The sequence below is a fragment of the Leptosomus discolor genome, chromosome 8, assembly GCF_034619465.1.
Source record: "Leptosomus discolor isolate bLepDis1 chromosome 8, bLepDis1.hap2, whole genome shotgun sequence".
Lineage (NCBI taxonomy): Eukaryota > Metazoa > Chordata > Aves > Leptosomiformes > Leptosomidae > Leptosomus > Leptosomus discolor.
Window position 1 is genome coordinate 43,620,569 of NC_141398.1, and position 19,519 is coordinate 43,640,087.

Sequence of the window (19,519 nt, forward strand, 5' to 3'; positions counted from 1 at the left end):
AAGCCATTACCTTTTAATGTCAGAGCAAGGCTTTTAAAAATGTTGCTCCCTCCTTTCCTAGCATTGTAGGACGCGTAGTGCACAAACAGCTTTGGAGCACCCACTGCTGCTCCCCCCGGCCCCCCGCAACACCCAGGAAGGCTCGGCCGAGGCTCGGCGGTCCCAGCGCCCGGGAAGGGGCGGCGGAGCCGTGGGGAGCCGTGGACAGAGGGCGCTAGAAAATGGGATTGGGGAGATTTGTTTTATTTCGCTTTGTGAAAATCTCTGCAATAATGGGTTTTAAATGGATACATATATTTACCATTTCAAACGGGCTCTGCTGTTTCCTGGTAACGCTCACCACAAATGGTAATAATAAAAGATGAAGTATTTTTTCTCACCTTAGGTCATTAGATTTACAGACAAGGTACTAAATCATTTTAGCTCCCCAAACCTTAAGGAAAGGCGCTCACGCACTCCCGTCCCCTTCTCTTCTCCCCCTCCCAAGAAACCTGCAACGGGAACCGAGACAAAACAGCCGCCGAGGCTCGAGGAATGTCTCCCTTTAATAGTTTACTACTACCACTACTACTAATAATAAAAAAGTTGACGTTGGCTGCAGAGCGCGGATTGTCAGTGGCCTCGTCCCAAAGCCTTAACATGAAGGGGCATTAATTGTGTTTTCTTTCCAAATCATATGTCACTGCAATTAACAGATTCTGATCAAGAGACTCCTTTCAGATTGATTCCATATGTGATAAGGAATGTGCAGCTTGTTATCTATCTGTCGCCTTGGAATTATGGAAAAGCTTCAAACGTGTAATTTGAAGAGTCTTTTACCCAGCGCTTTGATCTTTCCCTCTATTTTTTTTAACTCTTTTTTAACTGCGGCCTTTCTCCTAATCCCACTTGTTTGTTTACCCCCCTTCCCTCGGCGGCTGCTCCCCGTCTCCGCGAGTGCTGTGGCACGCCGCCGCTCCCACGGCCCGGATCCCGGGCACTCCCCGGCCCGGCGGGAACCTCCTTAACCCGCAGCCCCGCCGACAGCTCTCCCGCAACTTCCAGCAGGCAGCCTCCGGCTCCCCCGCCGGGTCCTGCGGCAGAGAGAGACCCCAGCGGCCCGGGGCCTCCTCTCGGGCCCTGTCCCCCGGTCCCCTCCGTGACCTGGCGGAGAGGGGCGCGGCAGGGCGTGAGCAATAGGAATCGAGACTCGGCTCCCGGGGGCACCGGGGCGCGCGCGATGCAGCCCATGGACGGCGTTTGGCCCGGCACCTCCTCCCGGCGGGGCTGGTCTCGCAGCCCCGGAGCCGGCTGCTGACTCGGGGAAGCCCAGCCGCAGCCGGAGGGAAGATTTGGTTTAGCTCTGCAACCGTGTGAGCCAGCGGGGAGAGGAGGGAGGCGAGGCCGGGGGGAGGGCGGGCGGGGGTGTGTGTGTATATGTGTGTTTGGGATAATAAATCAGGAGCCGCTCTCCCAGCTTTGACAGGTCCCGGCCAGAAGACACGTGTCCGGCCGGCCGAGGAGCGCTCCGCCGCCGCGGCTCCCCCCGGGGGAGGTGGCCGTCGGGCCCCGCGCGGCTCCCCGCGGCCGCCCCGGACGACGAGCCGGCTCCAGCCTCCCCTTCGCATCTCCCTTCGGCTCCACCCAGGCAAAGCGGCTCCCGCTCGGCTTCGCTCTCCCCGCTGCCCGCTTCCCGCCCGCCGCCGCCTGCTCGTCCTGCCCTGCTCCACTCCTCGCCACTTCGCAGCCCCGGGCTTGTCCCGGCCCCGCAACGACCCTCCCGCACTCCGCTGCCGCTGCCCTCCCGCTGCCCAAGGCGTGCGGCTCTTCTCGTCGCGGACGTCGCTCCCACACTCCCGCCCTACCCCCGGGAAGATGTCTCCTCTCTCCCCCACCGTATGCTGTCTTCTCCACTTCCCCCCCCCCCCCCCCCCCCCCCAGCCAAGAACTGCACCCCTGCAGATTTCTCCTCCCGTCCATTTGGTCTGGCTACGTTTCCTCTCCGTTTATTGCCCATTAATAAACCATCCCTCACCCTGACCTGGATCCATTCGTACCAATTAATTTCTCGCCTCCCGTGTCTCCCTCCCGGCTGCCCACCGCCAGTTCCCCGCGGCAGCCCCCCACGACTCCCCGCTCCTATATCGCCTTGTCGCTCCCACCCCAGCCCTGCCTGCTACTGTTGGCGGCTCCCGCTAGGGACGAACTCATATTGATTGTGCTGCCGATTAAAAATCACAAAATAATCCTGCCACCTTGGACATTCCCTGCCAGCCGTGCAAAATGACAGGTCCGGTTATGTGGGACATGGGTGTGCACCCCGTGCCTGCCCGTGGGGTGCACAGCCCGGCTATAACACCAGAGTGGCGAGCACGACTGAATTTTTAATATTCATTCATTTTCTCTCCGAGGCAGATACTTTTAAAAGTTGTGGTCTGCATCCGAACTCTCCATCGACCCCCTCAACATCGCACATCCCAGCCGAGCGCTTCCTACAGAAGAGTTTAAAGGCAATCAGGACGTGGGGTTCGCTGCCTGTTTTCCTTTTGAATTAAAAAGAAATAAACTTATAACTGAATTTAATATTGTTATCTCCCTTACATTGTATTATCAAAAGCAGCAACGCTGAATAGAAGAAAATAAATTCCTCCAACCCAGAGTTGTTTTTGCACTAGATTAGCAGATAGGAAATGCTATAAAGATGAACTTAATACGATTAGAGATGTTTCCTACAGATTTTCATATATTGATTCAGGGAATTTTAATTCTGGAGCTTGCTTTGCTATAATCCGCATTTATTACAAGCTGATATAGTTTTATTATAGCAAGCTATCAAGGTCGATTCCTTTAACTGCATAATCTGACATGAATTTCATTTTTAAAGAAATGTAGTTATAAAAATCCATACTGTGGGCACAGTGGTTATATTGTACCTAAATCGTATTTCAAAGGCAATAAATCCAGAGAGTATTTAGGAAGAGAAGGGAACATGGTTAAACGGCTCTACTCCAGTCTCAACTCCTCAAAAGACCCTTCCAACTTTTTTTTTTTTTTTTTTTTTTTAAATTTATTTAAACACTGAGTATTTAAGAAAGCAGATAACGGTGGCAGGTTGAGGTCCCCTCTCCCCTGCGCGCAATCACAGCCCCACCGGTTGTAGGAACTTTCTCGTTCCACTCCAGGCTCTCCCTCCGCACGGCAGTAGCGGAGCAGGGCGCACCGGCACTTGCCAAGGACGCGCCGTGATTGAACTCTATATTAACTACTCTTACAAGGCTAAATTGCAACTCGCACGCTGGTTTCAAAGAAGGAGGGGGGCGGCACAAAAAAAAAAGCAAACCGTAATTTAAAATGTGTTGATCATAAAAATAAAAATCTTATTCGGTAATTAAACTGTATCTTGACTCCTTCCCAATAGCTCCTTACAAGCCCGTGCCACTGCTCCTTTTGCAAGTGTTGCACGTACCAGGTACTTCCTTCTAAGCCTTGTAGTGATTCAGAACAGAGGGAATAAGCAAAATGATCATAAATTTCCTAATTAGAGATTTCGCACCAAGACAAAAAGGTGTTAATGAGTTTAATTCGAGCGCCTGTCATTGTCCCTTTTTTCACACCACTTATTTACTAATGGCCCAGAGGGCTGCTCCCGTCTCTCCTTTGTTAAGATTTTAATTTGCCTTCTTTTCTGCCTTTGATGTAAAATTGTGACCTACAACTCTTTGAAGTCCCTTATTAGGAGGAAAATTAACTTTGCTTTTCCACTGTATCTGCCCACTGTTAGCCCAGACAAAATCTAGAGAACTCCTTAAAGATTCAGTACATTAGGAAAAATTTCAAGGTAGCTCTGGAAATGCAAATATTTTTTAAAAAAATCTAATAGACTTTTTTATCTGTATTAGGAGATGTGACCTTCTCCAGGGCCGGAGAGGGTGAAGGGAAGGAGAGAACATCTTAATAAAGAAAACAAAATAAACCCTGGCAAGGAAAGGTTGTAAATATGAAAATCTGAAAAGGTGGACTGGGGGACTGGGGGGGGGCGCTTTATTTCTAAATGTCACAACTTTTTCCTGTCCCTCTCGTGTGCCGCTCACAGCTGACACCCTGGCTTCCTATGCTCCGGGGGAAGGGAACTATGAAAGAAATTATATCTAAATCTATCTCTATATAATTAGAATACCATGAGGCAGGGTTAAACCTTTGTAAAACACACAACTGATTGGCGATCGCTAAAACGAGATTTGAAAGCAACTCAAATAAAAGATCGCGACGTCAGTAAACAGATTTAGAGAAAAAAAAAAAAAAAAAAAAAAAAAAAAAAAAAAAAGGGGGAGAAAAAAAGCAGCTAGTGACAAACCCGGCGAGAGCGAGCTCTGGGCATGAGAGAGAGAGGGAGGCAGAGGGAGAGAGAGAGACTTAAAAGAAATAGGAGGGGCTTGTGAGAGACTAGAAATGTCAATCAGAGCCCAGAGTCCCAATAATCTCAGGCAATCTGTTAGGACCTGACCTGGGTCCACTCAGATCAATAGGAAAAGTGAGAGAAGAAAGAAGCGATCGGATCGTTTACCGCGGCGGCCGAGGACAGGAGGGAGCCTGCGGCCTCCGCGCACCCCCGGCTCCCCCTCCCCCCTCCTCCCCCATGTCCGCCGGAGTTTGCGGGAGGCGCTGAAAGTGCGGGCGGCCGGCGAGGGTGAGCGACCCGGCTCCCTCCTCCGCTCCCGGCCCTGCTACTTTCTCCTCTTTCTCTCCCTTCTTCCTCTGTTCTCCCCCCCCCCTCCTCCTCCTCCTCCTCCTCCTCCTTCTCCTTCCCCCTCCCCTGCCCCCGCTCCCCCACCATGTCTTTCCCCCAGCTGGGCTACCAGTACATCAGGCCGATTTACCCAGCGGAGCGCCCGGGGAGCGGCGGCTCCCGCGGCGGCTCCGAGCTGGCCCCGTCCGGGACCCTCTCCAACGTGCTCTCCTCCATGTACGGCGCGCCCTACGCCGCCGCCGCCGCCGCCCAGGGCTACGGAGCCTTCCTGCCCTACGCCGCCGAGCTGCCCATCTTCCCCCAGCTGGTAAGAGGCCCCCCCCGGAGCTTGCCGCTCGCTCCCCGGGACGCTCGGGCCGGGGTCGGCCCGGGCGCCGTTCGCGCTGGGGATCGGCCCGGGGGGCCGCCGGGAAGACGCTGGGAGGGCTGTCAGGGGAGACGGGGTGTATCTCTCCGGGAGAGCCGCCGGAGAGGGGCAGGGCTGGAACGGCAACCCCGCGGCTTTACCCCCTCCGCCCCAGGGTTTGACGGCTGCGGGGACCGGCCCCGGCTGCCGGCGGCCACGCCGCGCACACTCACCCGGGGAGCTGGTCCTCTCTCCGGGCACCCCGCGGGTACCGGCCCCCGCCTCGGCCGAGGCGCCGCCGGCGGGGCCCGGGCTGCCGCGGCCGGAGCGTGCCCGGGGCCGGGGCTGAGGAGCTCCGCGGCGCGGGGAGACAGCGCGGCCTGGCCGCTGCGCTGGTGCCGAGCGGGCTCTGCTCCCGGTAACGGCGGCTGGATGGAGGGGCCCTGGGCCGGGCCCGGCGTGCCGTCTCAGCCGGGCCACCCCTTCCCTCTCGCTGCAGGGCGCCCAGTACGAGCTGAAGGAGAGCCCGGGGGTGCAGCACGCCGCCTTCCCCCACCACCACCCCGCTTTCTACCCCTACGGGCAGTACCAGTTCGGGGACCCGTCGCGGCCTAAGAACGCCACCCGGGAGAGCACCAGCACCCTCAAGGCCTGGCTCAACGAGCACCGGAAAAACCCCTACCCCACCAAGGGCGAGAAGATCATGCTGGCCATCATCACCAAAATGACCCTCACTCAGGTCTCCACCTGGTTCGCCAATGCGCGGCGGCGGCTCAAAAAGGAGAACAAAATGACATGGGCCCCCCGCAGCAGGACGGACGAGGAGGGCAACTCCTACGGGAGCGACCACGAGGGGGAAGAGGACAAGAGGGAGGACGAGGAGGAGATCGACCTGGAGAACATCGACACCGAGAACATCGAGAGCAACAAGGACGAGCTGGAGGACGAGCTGCAGGATGCCGACCTCCTGCACTCCGACTCCAAGACGGACTCGGAGGGCTCCGAGGGCTTCGAGGACCTGCCCGGCTCCGAGGAGCGCTACCTCAAGGGCACCGAGGGGGAGCCGCACCACCTCCGCCACCACCACCTTCACCATCATCACCACCACCATCACCACAAGTGCGAGCTCCCCGCCACCGCCGCCCCCGCCGCCCTGGAGCCCCTCAAGCCTCCCCTCCAGCCGCCGCACCACCTCTCGCCCCCCTCCTCCGCTTCCTCCTCCTCCGCCTCCTCCCCGACGGACGGCGCTTTGGCCGGCACCCTGCCGAAGCCCAAGATCTGGTCGCTGGCCGAGACGGCCACCAGCCCGGACAACCCTCGCAAGTCTCCCGGTGGCGGCTCCCCACCGGCGGCAGCCCCTCAGCCGCTACCGCTGCCCCCCCCGCCGCCCCATAGACTCGTCTCCTCCTGCCCCCTGGGCAAGTTCCCCAACTGGACCAACCGCGCCTTCCCGGCCCACCACCACCATCACCACCCGCATCCGCTGGCCTTACTGAACACTCCCCACCTGCTGGGGCTGGGGGCCGCCCCCGCTGCCCCACCCGCCGCCTTCCCGCGGCCCGCGGACCAGGCGCAGAGCGCGGAGCCCGCCGGAGCAGGTGACCGCTGAGGGACGCGGCGGGGACGGGACGGGACGGCAGCCGCCGCGGGGGGCTCGGCGGCGCTGCGCAGAGAGGTGCGGAAGGCCCCGCGGGACCTTGTGCGTTGGTCCGAGGCGGAGGGCGCCGGCCCCGCGAGTTTCTTACGGTGCCCCCGGCCTGGCGCGGCGCGGCCGTCGGGGCGCAGGTGGCGGCGGGCGGGAGGCGGTGGGGGGGCCCTCCTCGCCAGGTTAGTCTCAACCCCCGAGAATTACCTTTCTCCGACGGAGAAACTTTTTGTTGCTATTGTTGCTGCTCAAATCGTCTTTGTGGGAAGGACCCGGCCGTAAGGCTTGCTCCGGGGTTGGTTTATTCTCCTTTTGACGGTCACTCCTGCAGCAAAACAGTCGTTTTGTCGTATTCGCAACTTGATGAGAAGAGATCTTGAGTCTAGAGGTTTCATTCACGGATTGGGGGGCGGGGGGGGTGGGGTGGGGAGATAAGACGGGGGCTATAAAGGAACGCTTTTTTTTTTTTTTTTTCTTCTCTTTTTAGATCGATCTAGTGCCTTGGAAGTAGAGAAAAAGTTAATAAAGACAGCTTTCCAGCCAGTGCAGAGGCGGTAAGAGATCGCTTCCTCAGTCTCCTAAGGATATATAGAGGGAGTTGTAAATGGTTAGCTTATTTTCTCCGCTTCTTTAGTTCTCTTTCCAGAGCGGTTTCTTGTTCTTCCTCTGCGTGCGTGGTGGGTTATTCTGACTATATAGGGTTTTTTCCGCCCTCCCCCCCCGCCTTCCCCGCTGTTCTTTCTTCTTGACGTTGGGAGTGATTCCGGCGGCAGGCCGAGCCGCGGTCGGTGCGGCGGGGCCGCGCGGTTGCTGGGCTCGTGGCCGGGTGGCCCCTGGCCGGGCAGCGCATCAGGAGCAGCTGGCGCCGGCCGCGGCCCCGAGCACCGCCGGCCTGCCCCGAATGCGAGTAGCGACCCGCCGGTGCCGCCTCGCCTGCGGGAGAAATACAGCGGCAGTGGGAAAACAAGAAATGGAAATAAAAAACCCAGCTAGTATTAAAACTTAAGAGGCTGAACCTTGCTGTCCCGAGTTTGGCGTAGCAGTCACTGAAATCAATTACTCTTTTGATTGACTGAAACCACGGGATCGGTCCCGTGGTATTTTCGTAGCTAAATAAATTTGTTTATAAGTCACTCTGAAAACTTTTTATATTTAGAAATCTATTTTTTTAAAAAGATAACAACAACAACAAAACTAGTGCTACCTACAGTTAAAAATATTGTGCCAGCCCTATCTGACTAGAAATTCTATTAAATATTTTTTTCTGTGTCATTTTTTTCCAGGCCCCAGAACCAACTTGATGCCGCTATGGTTCTATCGGCGTTGTCATCATCATAGTTAATTTTTTTTATTGTTGTATTGACTGTAAAAAGAAATCTCTGTATAGTTACAACTTGTAAGCATGTCCGTATATTAAAACTAAAAAGGAAAAAAAAAATACCCGCTTCTGTACTATCATCTGAGTTTGTGAGGTTTTTTGGAAGTCCAGTGAGAATTAGGTGTTCCGATTTTTTTTTGTTGTTGTTTGTACATACAGTAAAAATGTACATATGTGTGAACCAAATTGTACAAGAAAGTATATATTTTTGGCTAATAAATAAACTGTTGCCACTTTGACTACACTCTCTTCTGCCAACTCCGGAGTTATTTTTCTCCCCCCGTCCCACCTCTCCCCCGTCCGTCACTGTTTTTTCCGCGGCAGCCGAAGCTGCGCTGGGGCCGCGGCGGGAGTGGCTCATTCTCGGGCGCAGCGCGGGCGGCCGCAGGCTGGTGGTGTCGGGGCCGCCCGGAGGGGGAGTGGGTCTTTGCCGCGGCGGGGCCGGGCCGGTGGTGGCGGCGGCCCGGGGCGGGCGGCCCTTCCTGCGGCGGCGGCGCGGCCGAACGCTGGAGCCGCAGCGCCCCCTGCAGGCACCGCCGTCCCGTCCCGGTGCCCGGCGGTCGGTGGTGGCGGGGCGGCCCCGTCGCCGGCCGCGGGGCAGGGGGTGTGCGAGTCCATCTGCAGATCCGAGGGCCGCCCCCTACCCTAGGGAAGCGGGGGACCGCGCCGGGAGGGAGACCGGGGGCAGCCCGCGGTGATCCATCGCCCCCCGATGACCTTATTACCGGGTGCCGGCTATTGATCCCCCCGCCCCCTCGGAGCGCGGTGGCAGCGCGGGGCGCGGGAAGGGTTAATGGAAAGGGAACTTCGGGGGTCGTCAGTGCCGCAGCGGGTCGGGAATAGAGCTGCGCTGTTGCCCCGCCGCTGCGGTGCGCATCCCAGGGGTCAGTTGGGGGGGGGACGGCTCCCCCGGGCCCACTGTGCCGCTGAGCGGGGAGGGGGCCCGGGACCGGCCGAGACCGCGGGGCCGCGGAGACCAGGCGGCGGGCCGAAGGCATCACCCCCCGTTCCCGGGGGTTTGCAGGCGGACGGGAATTACCGACCGAAACGGCGGCACCGAGAAGCGAGGCGCGGCGGCGCGCACCCGGGAGGCAGCTCCGCTCCCCTCCGCTCCGCGCCTGGCGGGCTGCCCGTCCCGCCGCGCGCTGGCCCCGGGAGCTGCCGGGTGCTCCTCCGTCGGCCTCGCTCCGGGAGCTGCAGCTTCCCCGCCGTGCCCGAAGCCGAACTGCGGCCTCGAGAACTTGTAGCTTCATTTCCTCGGCAAAGTGCTGAAAAGTGGCCCGATCCGGGAGAGGTGCGGCCGCTCCGAGCGGCGGCGGCTGCCGGCGGGGGGGAGGCGGCTCCGGCCCCCTCCAGCTTCGCAGTCAGATGAAAACCATCCCAGGGTGATTGTTGACTTGGGGGGCGGGGGCGGCGGCGGCTCCCCCCTCCCTTGCCCTCCTCTCTTCCCAATTTACCATCAGTAATGGGTGCCCGCGGAAGGCCGTGCTCATTCCCGCGCCCCGCGGCTGGAGGGGGCAGCCTGGGCAGGGAGAGCCCGCAGGCCGGCTCCCTCCTGCTTTTGTTCCCAGGCTCTTCCTTAACATCTCTGTCTGGGGGTGCGTGTGCCCCCCATCCTTCCTCTCCTTACAGTTCTTGAAACGGCATAATGACGGAGGAGGTGATTAAATACCTGGTGCTTTTCTAGTTTTGGTGACAGACCCTACGGAGGGGGAGGGGGCTCGGAGCTAGGAAGCAAGAGTTAAAGTGAAGTTAAAGTACAAACAGAAGCACATAGCTGACATGCTTCAAGTTTAGACAGTACAAGATATGCAAATGTGCAGGGCTGCGCAGTATTGACATTTTGAGGTCATAGTGATAGGAATGTATTATTTATAGGATTGGGTTGCACTAGGCTGATAAACTACATTCTAAATCCTAGGCATTTGTAAGTGATAAGATTTATATATATGTTTACACTACATATATATGTGTGTGCATACACACATTTTATATACATGATTTAATTTTTCACAATTAATACTTTTCCTGGCAGGCGTTATGTGCATGCCTGGTGCACGTCTGCAGCCTCCCCAGGCTGCTGGGAGCGATGGCTGCAGCAGCGCAGGCCCTGGCCCTTCAGGGAGGTCAGCGAAAGGACCCACAGAGTTCGGGGCACTGTTGCGATCCCGGCTTTCTTCCTTTCCCCATATGTCTTCTCTGGCCACAGCTCGCCCTGGAAACAGCGTTTCCCTCCTCGCAGCCCTCGCAGCTCTGTATTTCTGCCAGAGACTGTTCCCCTTCTTTTGCTCCATCAGGCTCGTGAAATGAGGGGAAGCTCTGCGGGTAGGTGTTTAAAACTGGATTTTTTCTCATGTAAATTTTACCCGGTCTCTCTGCACTTTGTATCTCTGCTTCTTCCTTGGTCAATTCTTGCTGAGGAAAAAAGACAAAAAAAGAAAAAGATTAATGGCATGTAAAATGGAAGGGGTGGGGGGTGAGAAAGCTAGAAGCAAATTTCCACATCCCCTTCCTCTGGACATCCTGGTGGGTTTTCCATAGAAACTTTCACACAGTGGCCAGACAGATGCTTAAAGGGGATGGAAGAAAATAATGAGACCACGATGGGAAAACAATTGCATCCCCAGCTTTCCACCACCATTAAAGGCTGTTTTGCCTTTGCAGCAGAGCCCTCTCCCTTTGCCCTGACCGATAGGGCTGCTCCCGCAACAGCGGTGGCTGTGTGGCAGCCATGGGAAAGCTGCCCCTTTGGCTTTGGAAGTGAGAACTTGGTTTCCCTGCAGGGGCAAAGCAGCCTTTGTGCCTGCCTGTCTTCCCTAATGTGGAGAAAATTCCCATTAATTTTGTGAGGAAACATTTTGTTATGCGTGTTTCAACAAAACATTAAAAATCCTATTCGTACTTTTTTTTTTTTTAAATCACTCTCACAGCTTGACAGCCTTGCTGGAGCCCCAGCCAGGCTTGCCCGAGACAGCGCAGAGAGGCCTCCCTCTCCCTTTCTGTTGGCTGCTCTTTTCCTGTCTAATCAATTATCTCCCTAGCTAGTCCTACTCAAAGGTGAGAGCTCATTATGCATATTCATAAATCACAGCTCCCAGACCTGACACTGATTGATGTAATCATCTCCTGCTTGCTCCCTCTCTGCACGGGGCCGGCCAGAGGAAGTACCGGTGAGGAGGAGGAGGCAGGAGAAAGAGACTTCCAACTTGTCAGACCCACTTCTGCTGGGAGCGGCTGGCCGGGCGTAGTGGGCCGTGTCAGGCTTCCCATTCACTGCAGCCAAAGTGCCCATCACAGCCCGGGGATTAGACAGGAGAAAGCCCTGTGAGCTGAGAAATACCAGTGAGCTGCCTCCAGTACAGCTGTCATGCAGACAAAATTACAAGAGCAAGGAAAAGATCCAGCACAATTTTCACAACCGGGCATCAGACCATGCATTAAAATACCCCCCAAATCTCTCACGATAGCTAGTGCGCTTGCAGTTGTTTTCCTTAGATAGTTAAGGCTGGTTTATCCCCATAAGAACAGATGTATTCTGTACGGATCCTGATTATGAGTATTTAGATATGTGATCTAGGAAATATCTTCAATATTGTACCTGCAGCTGTTTTTAGTAGATATATTGTAAAAAAATTAAAGGAAAAAGTTTTGAACAATGCTGCAAGGGTTTGAGGGCAAAAGGGCTCCTCCAGCCCAGACTACAAGCTTTCCAGACAGCAACATATATCTCAGCTACGATTTGTTTCCCAAAGCATGCTTCAGCATGGCAGCATTCAAGATCCTGTTCAGGTTTGTGGTTTACCTGTATGGTTAATATTTACACTTTTAAAATATCTCTTTTTATAATTTTGATCAGAACGATCAATGTACTAAAGTAATAATACAAAAATATATGCCCTGGAAATCATAACAAGATACGAATGAAAGGGAGTCTTAATCAAGTACTTTTGAGAGTGTAATCTTCTTGTTAACAAATGGTAATAAGAAAATTAAGGCTTATAGCTTGCTTGCATTTTAGCTAAGAAAACCAATAAAGATATCAGATGTTCTTTGTTTTATATGTTTGAATGTAAAGCAGAGTAATGAAGAACATGTACCTTCTAAGGCTTCATTTGCTTTATGGGTATTAACCCTTTGGGATGCCAATGAAATTCTGAATTTGTAGAATGAGGATGAGACTGTGCTGCCACTCAGGGTTTTTGAGGCCCGTCTTTGCCGCAGTCGAGACAACATATTTTTTTATTAAATGGTGAAATTGGAACAAAGCAACAATGGCTGCTTGCTAACTGTACATGTCCAACAGGCCTCTTTACTATTCAGCAAATGGAAGATATTAAACAACATTTTGCTTAAAGGTACACTGAGGCCATTTCCATTAGTACATGGTGTCATTCATTTATTCACATGTTAAGTGGATGTCCTTGTGGCTAATGAGTAATAATCAACAGTGATTCCACTTTATTCCTTTGCTCCCAGCGATGTTAAATACTCTGATGGAGTCTCTTTGCTGACACACTAGAGAATATGGTTAAAAAGTGCTAAAGGACATTTTCAGCATAGAGCAGCCACATACATACATGCTGGAAATAGCACTTTTATTACAGTCTATTCTATTAGGCTTTGTTCCTGTTTAAGGCATGGTGCGTGGAAACTGCTGATATTTATTTGAAGGTACTTTGTGTCTTAAAAGCTGAGAACTCTGTTGGTTTGTGAGTTGATGTGGTTATTGCTGAGAGATGAGCTCTCGTCCAGCTGGTTTATAAAAAACCACCAAACCTTATGGTACCTTCTCTAGATTCTGTATGTGACTTCAGATAAATGTTTAGTGGAGGAGTGATTTAGGACAAAACCTTTCCAGCAAAAAATCTAGTTTGACGTTTATTTTATAAAATAAAGTAATTCCCCTACCAGCTAATTAATCCATTTCTTTACATTAACCGCAGCAGCTAAGTAGGCTAATAAAATACATTAATACATATTTTTCCCTTTACATGACTGCTTACACTGGAGTCTGCATCTTGGTTGTCTCCTGTGTCAATTCCTAAAGTTTGAAAGGTATAAATGAATCATTCTTGGTCATGACTAAGCTTAAGTTAGAAATAAAATATGTCAATCAATCTGGTTGGAAATGTTCCTGCTGTCTAAGTTGGTTATGCAAAACACTCTAAGGTGTATAGGCATGCTCAATTAGGTCAAGGGATCTGATGGCACTCCTAGCCATAAACGTGTGTCACTTGGATTCCTCATTATTTTTAGCAATGGTGAAAATGCATGTCAGTAGGCCAGATAGCCAGGCTAGAATAAAATTACTTATCCAGGTATGCATAAAACTGGGGTTTTAATACATTATATTATACTTATTTTCAAGCAAAACAGTGAAAATAAAATGTCTCTCTCTCTTTCTCAAATATATGAGTTCCTCTATTGAATTTCTCAGCGATCATTAGTAGAATTCACACTGGACTATGCAATACTTAGTAGTAAAATTTAAGTGCCTAAAAATGTAGATCTAATGTGAAATCAGATACAAGGAGTAAAACATCGATTTGCTCTGTTACAGTCTAACTTGCTTCCAAGAGAGATAAAGCTTCACTAGGAGATTAGACCAGCCTCATTCCAAAATAATTTAATGAAAAAGGACACTTGAGATGGTTATTGAACAGCGGCGCTAGTGATGGTGTTCTCAGATGGAGACTTCTGCAAGTGATTCCTACAGAAGACAACGTCAGAAACTTGTGCTTGATAGACAGGTTTCCTCTGGTGTACTAAATCATAGCCTGATACTAACAGAAATGCTTCCATGTAGTTCCAGGAAATAAATGCCAGGAAAAGCAAGTTTTAGTGCTCATGCCTGCCCTCCTGGCACCTGGTGTAGTTGCTGAGATTGTCTGAATTGGCTAAATGACCAGGGTTAAATCCTCTGTTTTTATACTTTCCATACTGGTACTTCGAACCACACTGAGACCTGGGGCTTCGGCACAAGAAATTGGACAAGAAACCTGCTAAACACAACACTCCAGCCTGTTTGTGTTATGCAAAAAATATTACATAAACTAAATGCAGAAAACCAGCAAACTAAAAGAAAAACTGCTTCCAAGAATCAGAGGCAGGACTAGTACTGCAGGTAAGGCTGGTGCTTCTTAAATGTGGTGTTAAAGATGACAGTGTCCCTTTAAGAACAGCACCATGCAGCTAGTATTTTCTTTACTGCCAATAAAATGCAATTAAATCTCATGAATTAATGTATTCACTTCAGGAAGAATTCCCATTCTTTTCTTCAGATATCAAAATGGAGCCATCATCAGTCAGTTAGTTAAATAGGAGAATCCGGAGAGTAAGTAAATGGAAGAGCTTTCAAACGTAGGGCTGAAAATGCCCAATGAATGTGTAGGGGGCTTCAATAAAAAGATTTTGACTTGTGTTTTCACCCCTTTCCCACTTTGCTCATTGTTTACTGACACTGCTATGGACACAGTATTCAGTCCCTGCCCGCCCCAGCCCTGGGATGTAAAAATGTCATCTCTATTGTGCTGCCGGGCTCGCTTTGATGCTGCCGCAGCCCTTTGTATGCCCTTCTCAATCCCTTTATAAGGCTGTCCTGATTGTCCATACTGAACATCGCCACAAAAGCTCGTCTTACTGAGAAAATAAAAAAGTCAGAGAGGGGCCAAATGATGGGAGATTGGGCCTTTGCTGTAAAAGACCTACTATTCACATTCAGCAGTCATTTTTTCACCAAGGAATTACAAAGTTGCGACTGCAGCCATGCCAGCAAAGCCATTTTAGACACTTTCTTCTTAAATTTTATTTATAATTACTATTATTGTTTGGGTTTTTTTAAAGATCATGTACTACTGAGGACCAACGTAGAAACAGTTGTGGGGGGGTATTTTTGCCTTTCCAAAGGAAAACTACTGCATAACTCCCATGTGCGTGTTTCATCTGGGAAGTTTAGACAAATTGTATGGAAATTCAACTACATATGTACTACAAAAAGGGCTTGTTGTGATAATAAAATAAGCCAGAAGCAGACCCCATTTCCCCCCACTACGTAGGAGCACATGTATTTGCAAGTGAGAACCTGAGACCGAAGGTTTAAATTGTCAGTCTGGAAAACCTCCGCCAGTTGTTCTTCCCCCTAACTCTACCCTAACTTGTATTGAGCGTCTGTGGGCAGGATGGAGACAAAGGCTGGATAAGGTCTTACTCTTTAGGAATGGGCTATCAGAATGGGAGGATGGTGATTTCATGGCTTTTGTTACCAAGGTTAGGGACCAAATTCTCTTACTGAATTAGAATGGTAACAAGTGGGACTGAGGATCTCTGGGGCTTTTGTAGTGCACTCATCTGAGAGATTGTGCTTTTCTCAGCCCTTCAGATTTATTTTGCCAAAGTTACAGGGCAATTATGGAAATGCGCCCTTTGAAGCTGGGCCGATTTCTCTTTATTTTCTCTCCCCCCACCCCCCGCCAAAGCAAAGCCTCCCTCACCTCCTTTCTTCAGCATGTTGGTAGTCATTAGGCAGCAGGGTTTCTAGTGGCCATTCAAATATTCTTTTGAATAGTGCGAAAAAGTTTTAATAAATATATGTTAAAAAACCAGACTTTGAAGCTTTTTGGGAAGGAAGTGTAAAATAACAGCAAGGTAGTGACGTCCTAGAAAACAGGCTCTGTATGTGCGAGGTGCCGGAACATGAAACGTTTCCCATGAAAAGAGGCTCAGTGCACTGGGTCTGGGGCTGGCCCGTGGCACACAAAGTGTTTGGCCAAGTAACTGCCTGGGCACTCCTGGGGCCTTGCTGTGCCGGTGCAGTTGGCAGCTCTGCGGCAGGGCTTTGCTCCTCGTCCCTCACATCTCCCTAACGAGAGGCCCAGGACAAACAGAGTTGTACTTTTGCACCTTTGTACATTATTTATCATCGGAGTTTGGAATCTTGGTGCAGCATGTGAACCAAGATGACATATTTTTTACTTTACTTGATATACTAATGTTAAGGAAATACATCTGAAACCAGATGGTGAGACCTGGAGTTAGGCAGGCTATGACCAGGACTGCTTTTTTCCCAGAAACTCAGTTCTGTACATCTCTGTTCACTCTCTACTCCGTTTCTTTATTTCTATCGGACTACTTTGCTCTTTTAAGATAAATTGATGTTTTTCTGGGCCATTTAATAAATGCTATGGGCCAAATTCAGACTTGAAGTAAAAGGGAGGAGATACTATTGGTGTCCCTGAAAGTTATGTACACTTACACAGGGCCTGAGCCTGGCCTGAAATGTGGACCTTTCATCATCAGCAAAACATGGTAGGAATATTTAAAGTTTCTTGTCTGAGTTTTGTAACTGAGGTGCAAACATCTTTTTCACTCTCTATGGAGTTTACAAGGGATCCTAGGACCACATTTACAGTAACATGGAATGCAAGAGACTTGTGTTTTCTGGCTTACAAATTTTGCAGCAGAAAAGTCCTCTTAATTATGAATCTATTCAAAAGTGTGAAAACCCAGCTCAGACCTCTACAGAAGTTGCTTACAACAAATTAGTACTAATATTTCTCATGATGGATGAAGAAATTTGAACGCTGCATCTGTAGCATTCAGCACTGCATATTGAGGTCTCGGCAGACAAATTTCATGTGAGCTGGGCTCACTGGAGTTGCAGTAGGTACCATGGAAGACCAGCACTTCTCCAATCTTCTCCTCATCCTTCTCCCCTAGTTCGCTTTCACATATCTAAATTTCTTCCCCAGCCTCACACAAGTGCTGAGGATTTCTTCCTATTCCTCTGTACCTTCCCCCAGTCTGGGATCATCTTAATTTTTTCTGGAACTCATCCCAATAATGGGATGAGTTCCAAATCTGCCCAAACTGGATCTATTGTTTAAAAGCCCTCCAGGAGCTTTGGGGTATCTGGTTAATTTCAATGTGCAGCTGGGTACGGTGTGCTCTCATTTTGTTTGTAGTAAAGATGGGAGGACTTGAGGGATACAGGTCTAGGTTCAGGTTTGGGTACAAAACCTTAAAATGGGTATAGGTTCTACTCCAAGAACATTTCTAATCCTAAAAACTCAAAAGTCAAGTTAAGAAGAGACAAACTTACTAATAATACTAAGAAGCTATCCCAATTGTAAATACAACAGGGTGAGGACTTAACTTCTCTGAAAAAATGGTAGTATTTGTACTGTAGCTACTTCTGACATAACCCTAGGGAACACATAATGGCAAATGACCACGCCTTGCTAGGGAAATCATCAAGAAAAATTAATGCAATCCTTCCATTTCTGCCTCTGACAATTTCTATTTATTTATTTATTTATTTTAAAATCTACATCAAACCCAAACATCACACTTATGTTTTGAGCCTCAAGCTTGCCACAGATGCTGCAAAGGGTCAGCAGGCATCCTACAAGCCAGGTATCACCCTCCAAGCCACAGGCTGAGCTTGCCTAGGCTCATGGCCTTTTTCTTGGGGGAGACGAAGAATAGCTGTCTGGGCAGCACAACCTGCCTTTCTAGCTCTCTATCCTTGCTGCCCCGTACAGCCAGGCACCTCGATTCCCAAGTCTACACAGTCCCTGTGGGAGGAGGCATGTCTTCAGACTACCTTCAGGTGCCTCCGAGATGAGCGGAACCCTTGTACCACAGTAGAGGACAGTTCATGTGCCTTTGTGGTGGCTTGTAGCTGTAAGTAATTGCCACGTGCATCTCCCCTGAAAAACACCACAGTGTGACATGGTGTGTGGGTTCCTCAGAGAGTCTGGCTTTCTACTGTTTTAGGCTTTAAACACCAGTAATTAAAAAGACTTTGAATCTTACTTGCTAATGTGGTTTGCCGATCACAAGGTTCGCCATCTTCCCCAGGTGAGGGCCCTTGAGCAGTCATGCTTCTCATCTTCTAGCAGCTCCAGCCTGCAGGTGGTTTTGGGGCATGTGTTGTAGTAATCTGGCCTCAAGGCCACAGAGACATAGATCACCATGACAAAGTTTCTGCCTGGAGGTAAAGGTCACAGATTTTGAATACTTTAGATATTTTGTAAGCCACTTTTGAAGATTGTAAAGAAAATGGGTTTCCATGTTCAGTGCTGTCAAAAATGACCCTCAGGATGCGATGTTTCTCTGCGTGCTTGGGTCAAAGCCCACCAACAGGTAGGGCAGTCATCAACAGGGTGAGATCTTCCAGATGCCTTGTCTTACAGGGAATAATTCTGGCTCATCTGTGCAAAGATTTAACCCCTGGGCCTTGTATTTACTCTGTAGCGCAAGCAAAACAGCAGGTCAGAGTTGTGATAGTCTGTGTCTCAAAGGTTTAGAAACAGAGGGATGGGCATTATAAACTATGATGATAAACTCATTTACAGTACAAGAGATGATGTCTGCCTACTACGTCTACAAATAGACTTCAGATATGGGCGTCTACTATTTGACTGTCAGTGGGAAGTGTATATCTCATGAGGCTCTGACCTGGTTATCTTCTAACCCTGAGCAATTAATCACCAGCCTCTAATAGGGAGTAGCTGTGCATGGGAGTTTTTGGTGTCCAGCCTGTTCAAAATTATGCTTTCACCTGTTCTACAATTATTAGACCTATATCTTCCCTCAACATGGGACCACTGCTTTCCTTTGGAAGAAGAACTGGCACAAAATGAACCTCCATCTGTAATGGGAACCCACCAATTCCGGTCTCTTTAAAAACTCAAAAAAACCCTCAACCCCCCAAAACAGAGTAGCTTGTGTAGTAAGGCCACCAAGGTCTCAGTTATCAGCTGTGATGAATGCAGGAGCAGTGGAGAACAGAAAAGGTCTCCATTCCTCCTCCACGTGGGTTACCTGCATTTCTAGTGCCTGTGTCTGCAGGAGGGGACTGGGAGAGGACTGAAAACTGCTGTTCTTTCACGTTGGTGGGGAGGGCTGGGGACTTTTCCCCCGTCTCAGCTGTAAGCAAGAGGAACTGCTTTGTCTCCAGCGGGCTGTGCAAAGTTGGAGTAAGGTAGTGAAGAATCAGGCTCCACTGATTCTTTGTAGTACTGGAACTGTGTTTTGAAGTGCAATAAAAATACAGGTGGCGGAGGAGATAATGCACAGTACCATTCCTTTGGGACACTCGTGGAGATAGTAAGGGATTCCAAAATATGGAGTGCAGGCTTTTTTCCTAGCATTGATCACAAACATTAGTTCAGGAAAACACCCAGAAGTAGTAAATATGCAAATTTGTTATGAAAGAAGAACCTACAAGTACCTGCTATGTTAGAGAATCTGTTTAAGGATTTTTGATCCTCATGCAGAGTTTATCAGATTATAGTTTTAATTTGCGCATTCAGTTGTTTTTTTTTTTTTTTTTTTTTTTTTTTTTTTTTTTAAAAAGGGGAGAGGTTCCCTTTTAAAAATCTTTTCTTCCTCTTCTGCTCCAATACTTGTAGTGGAGCTATC

General features: G+C 50.3%; 1 protein-coding gene across 1 annotated transcript; it reads left to right on the plus strand.

Annotated features, from left to right (window-relative positions):
• The first annotated feature begins 4,811 nt into the window (after positions 1 to 4,811).
• IRX3 (iroquois homeobox 3) lies at positions 4,812 to 8,055 on the plus strand. The gene is made up of 4 exons (XM_086469409.1): positions 4,812 to 5,033; positions 5,572 to 6,670; positions 7,205 to 7,271; positions 8,001 to 8,055. Exons 1-4 carry the CDS (start codon positions 4,812 to 4,814, stop codon positions 8,053 to 8,055), a joined length of 1,443 nt encoding a protein of 480 aa, XP_086325535.1.
• The last annotated feature ends 11,464 nt before the right edge of the window (positions 8,056 to 19,519 follow it).

Bases quoted from the DNA above. Each gene is read 5' to 3' on its own strand.
- IRX3 (XM_086469409.1), top strand. From the start codon at position 4,812: ATGTCTTTCCCCCAGCTGGGCTACCAGTACATCAGGCCGATTTACCCA. The intron at 5,034-5,571 runs GTAAGAGGCCCC...CTCTCGCTGCAG, and splicing joins TGCCCATCTTCCCCCAGCTG to GGCGCCCAGTACGAGCTGAA. The intron at 6,671-7,204 runs GTGACCGCTGAG...TTCTCTTTTTAG, and splicing joins CGCGGAGCCCGCCGGAGCAG to ATCGATCTAGTGCCTTGGAA.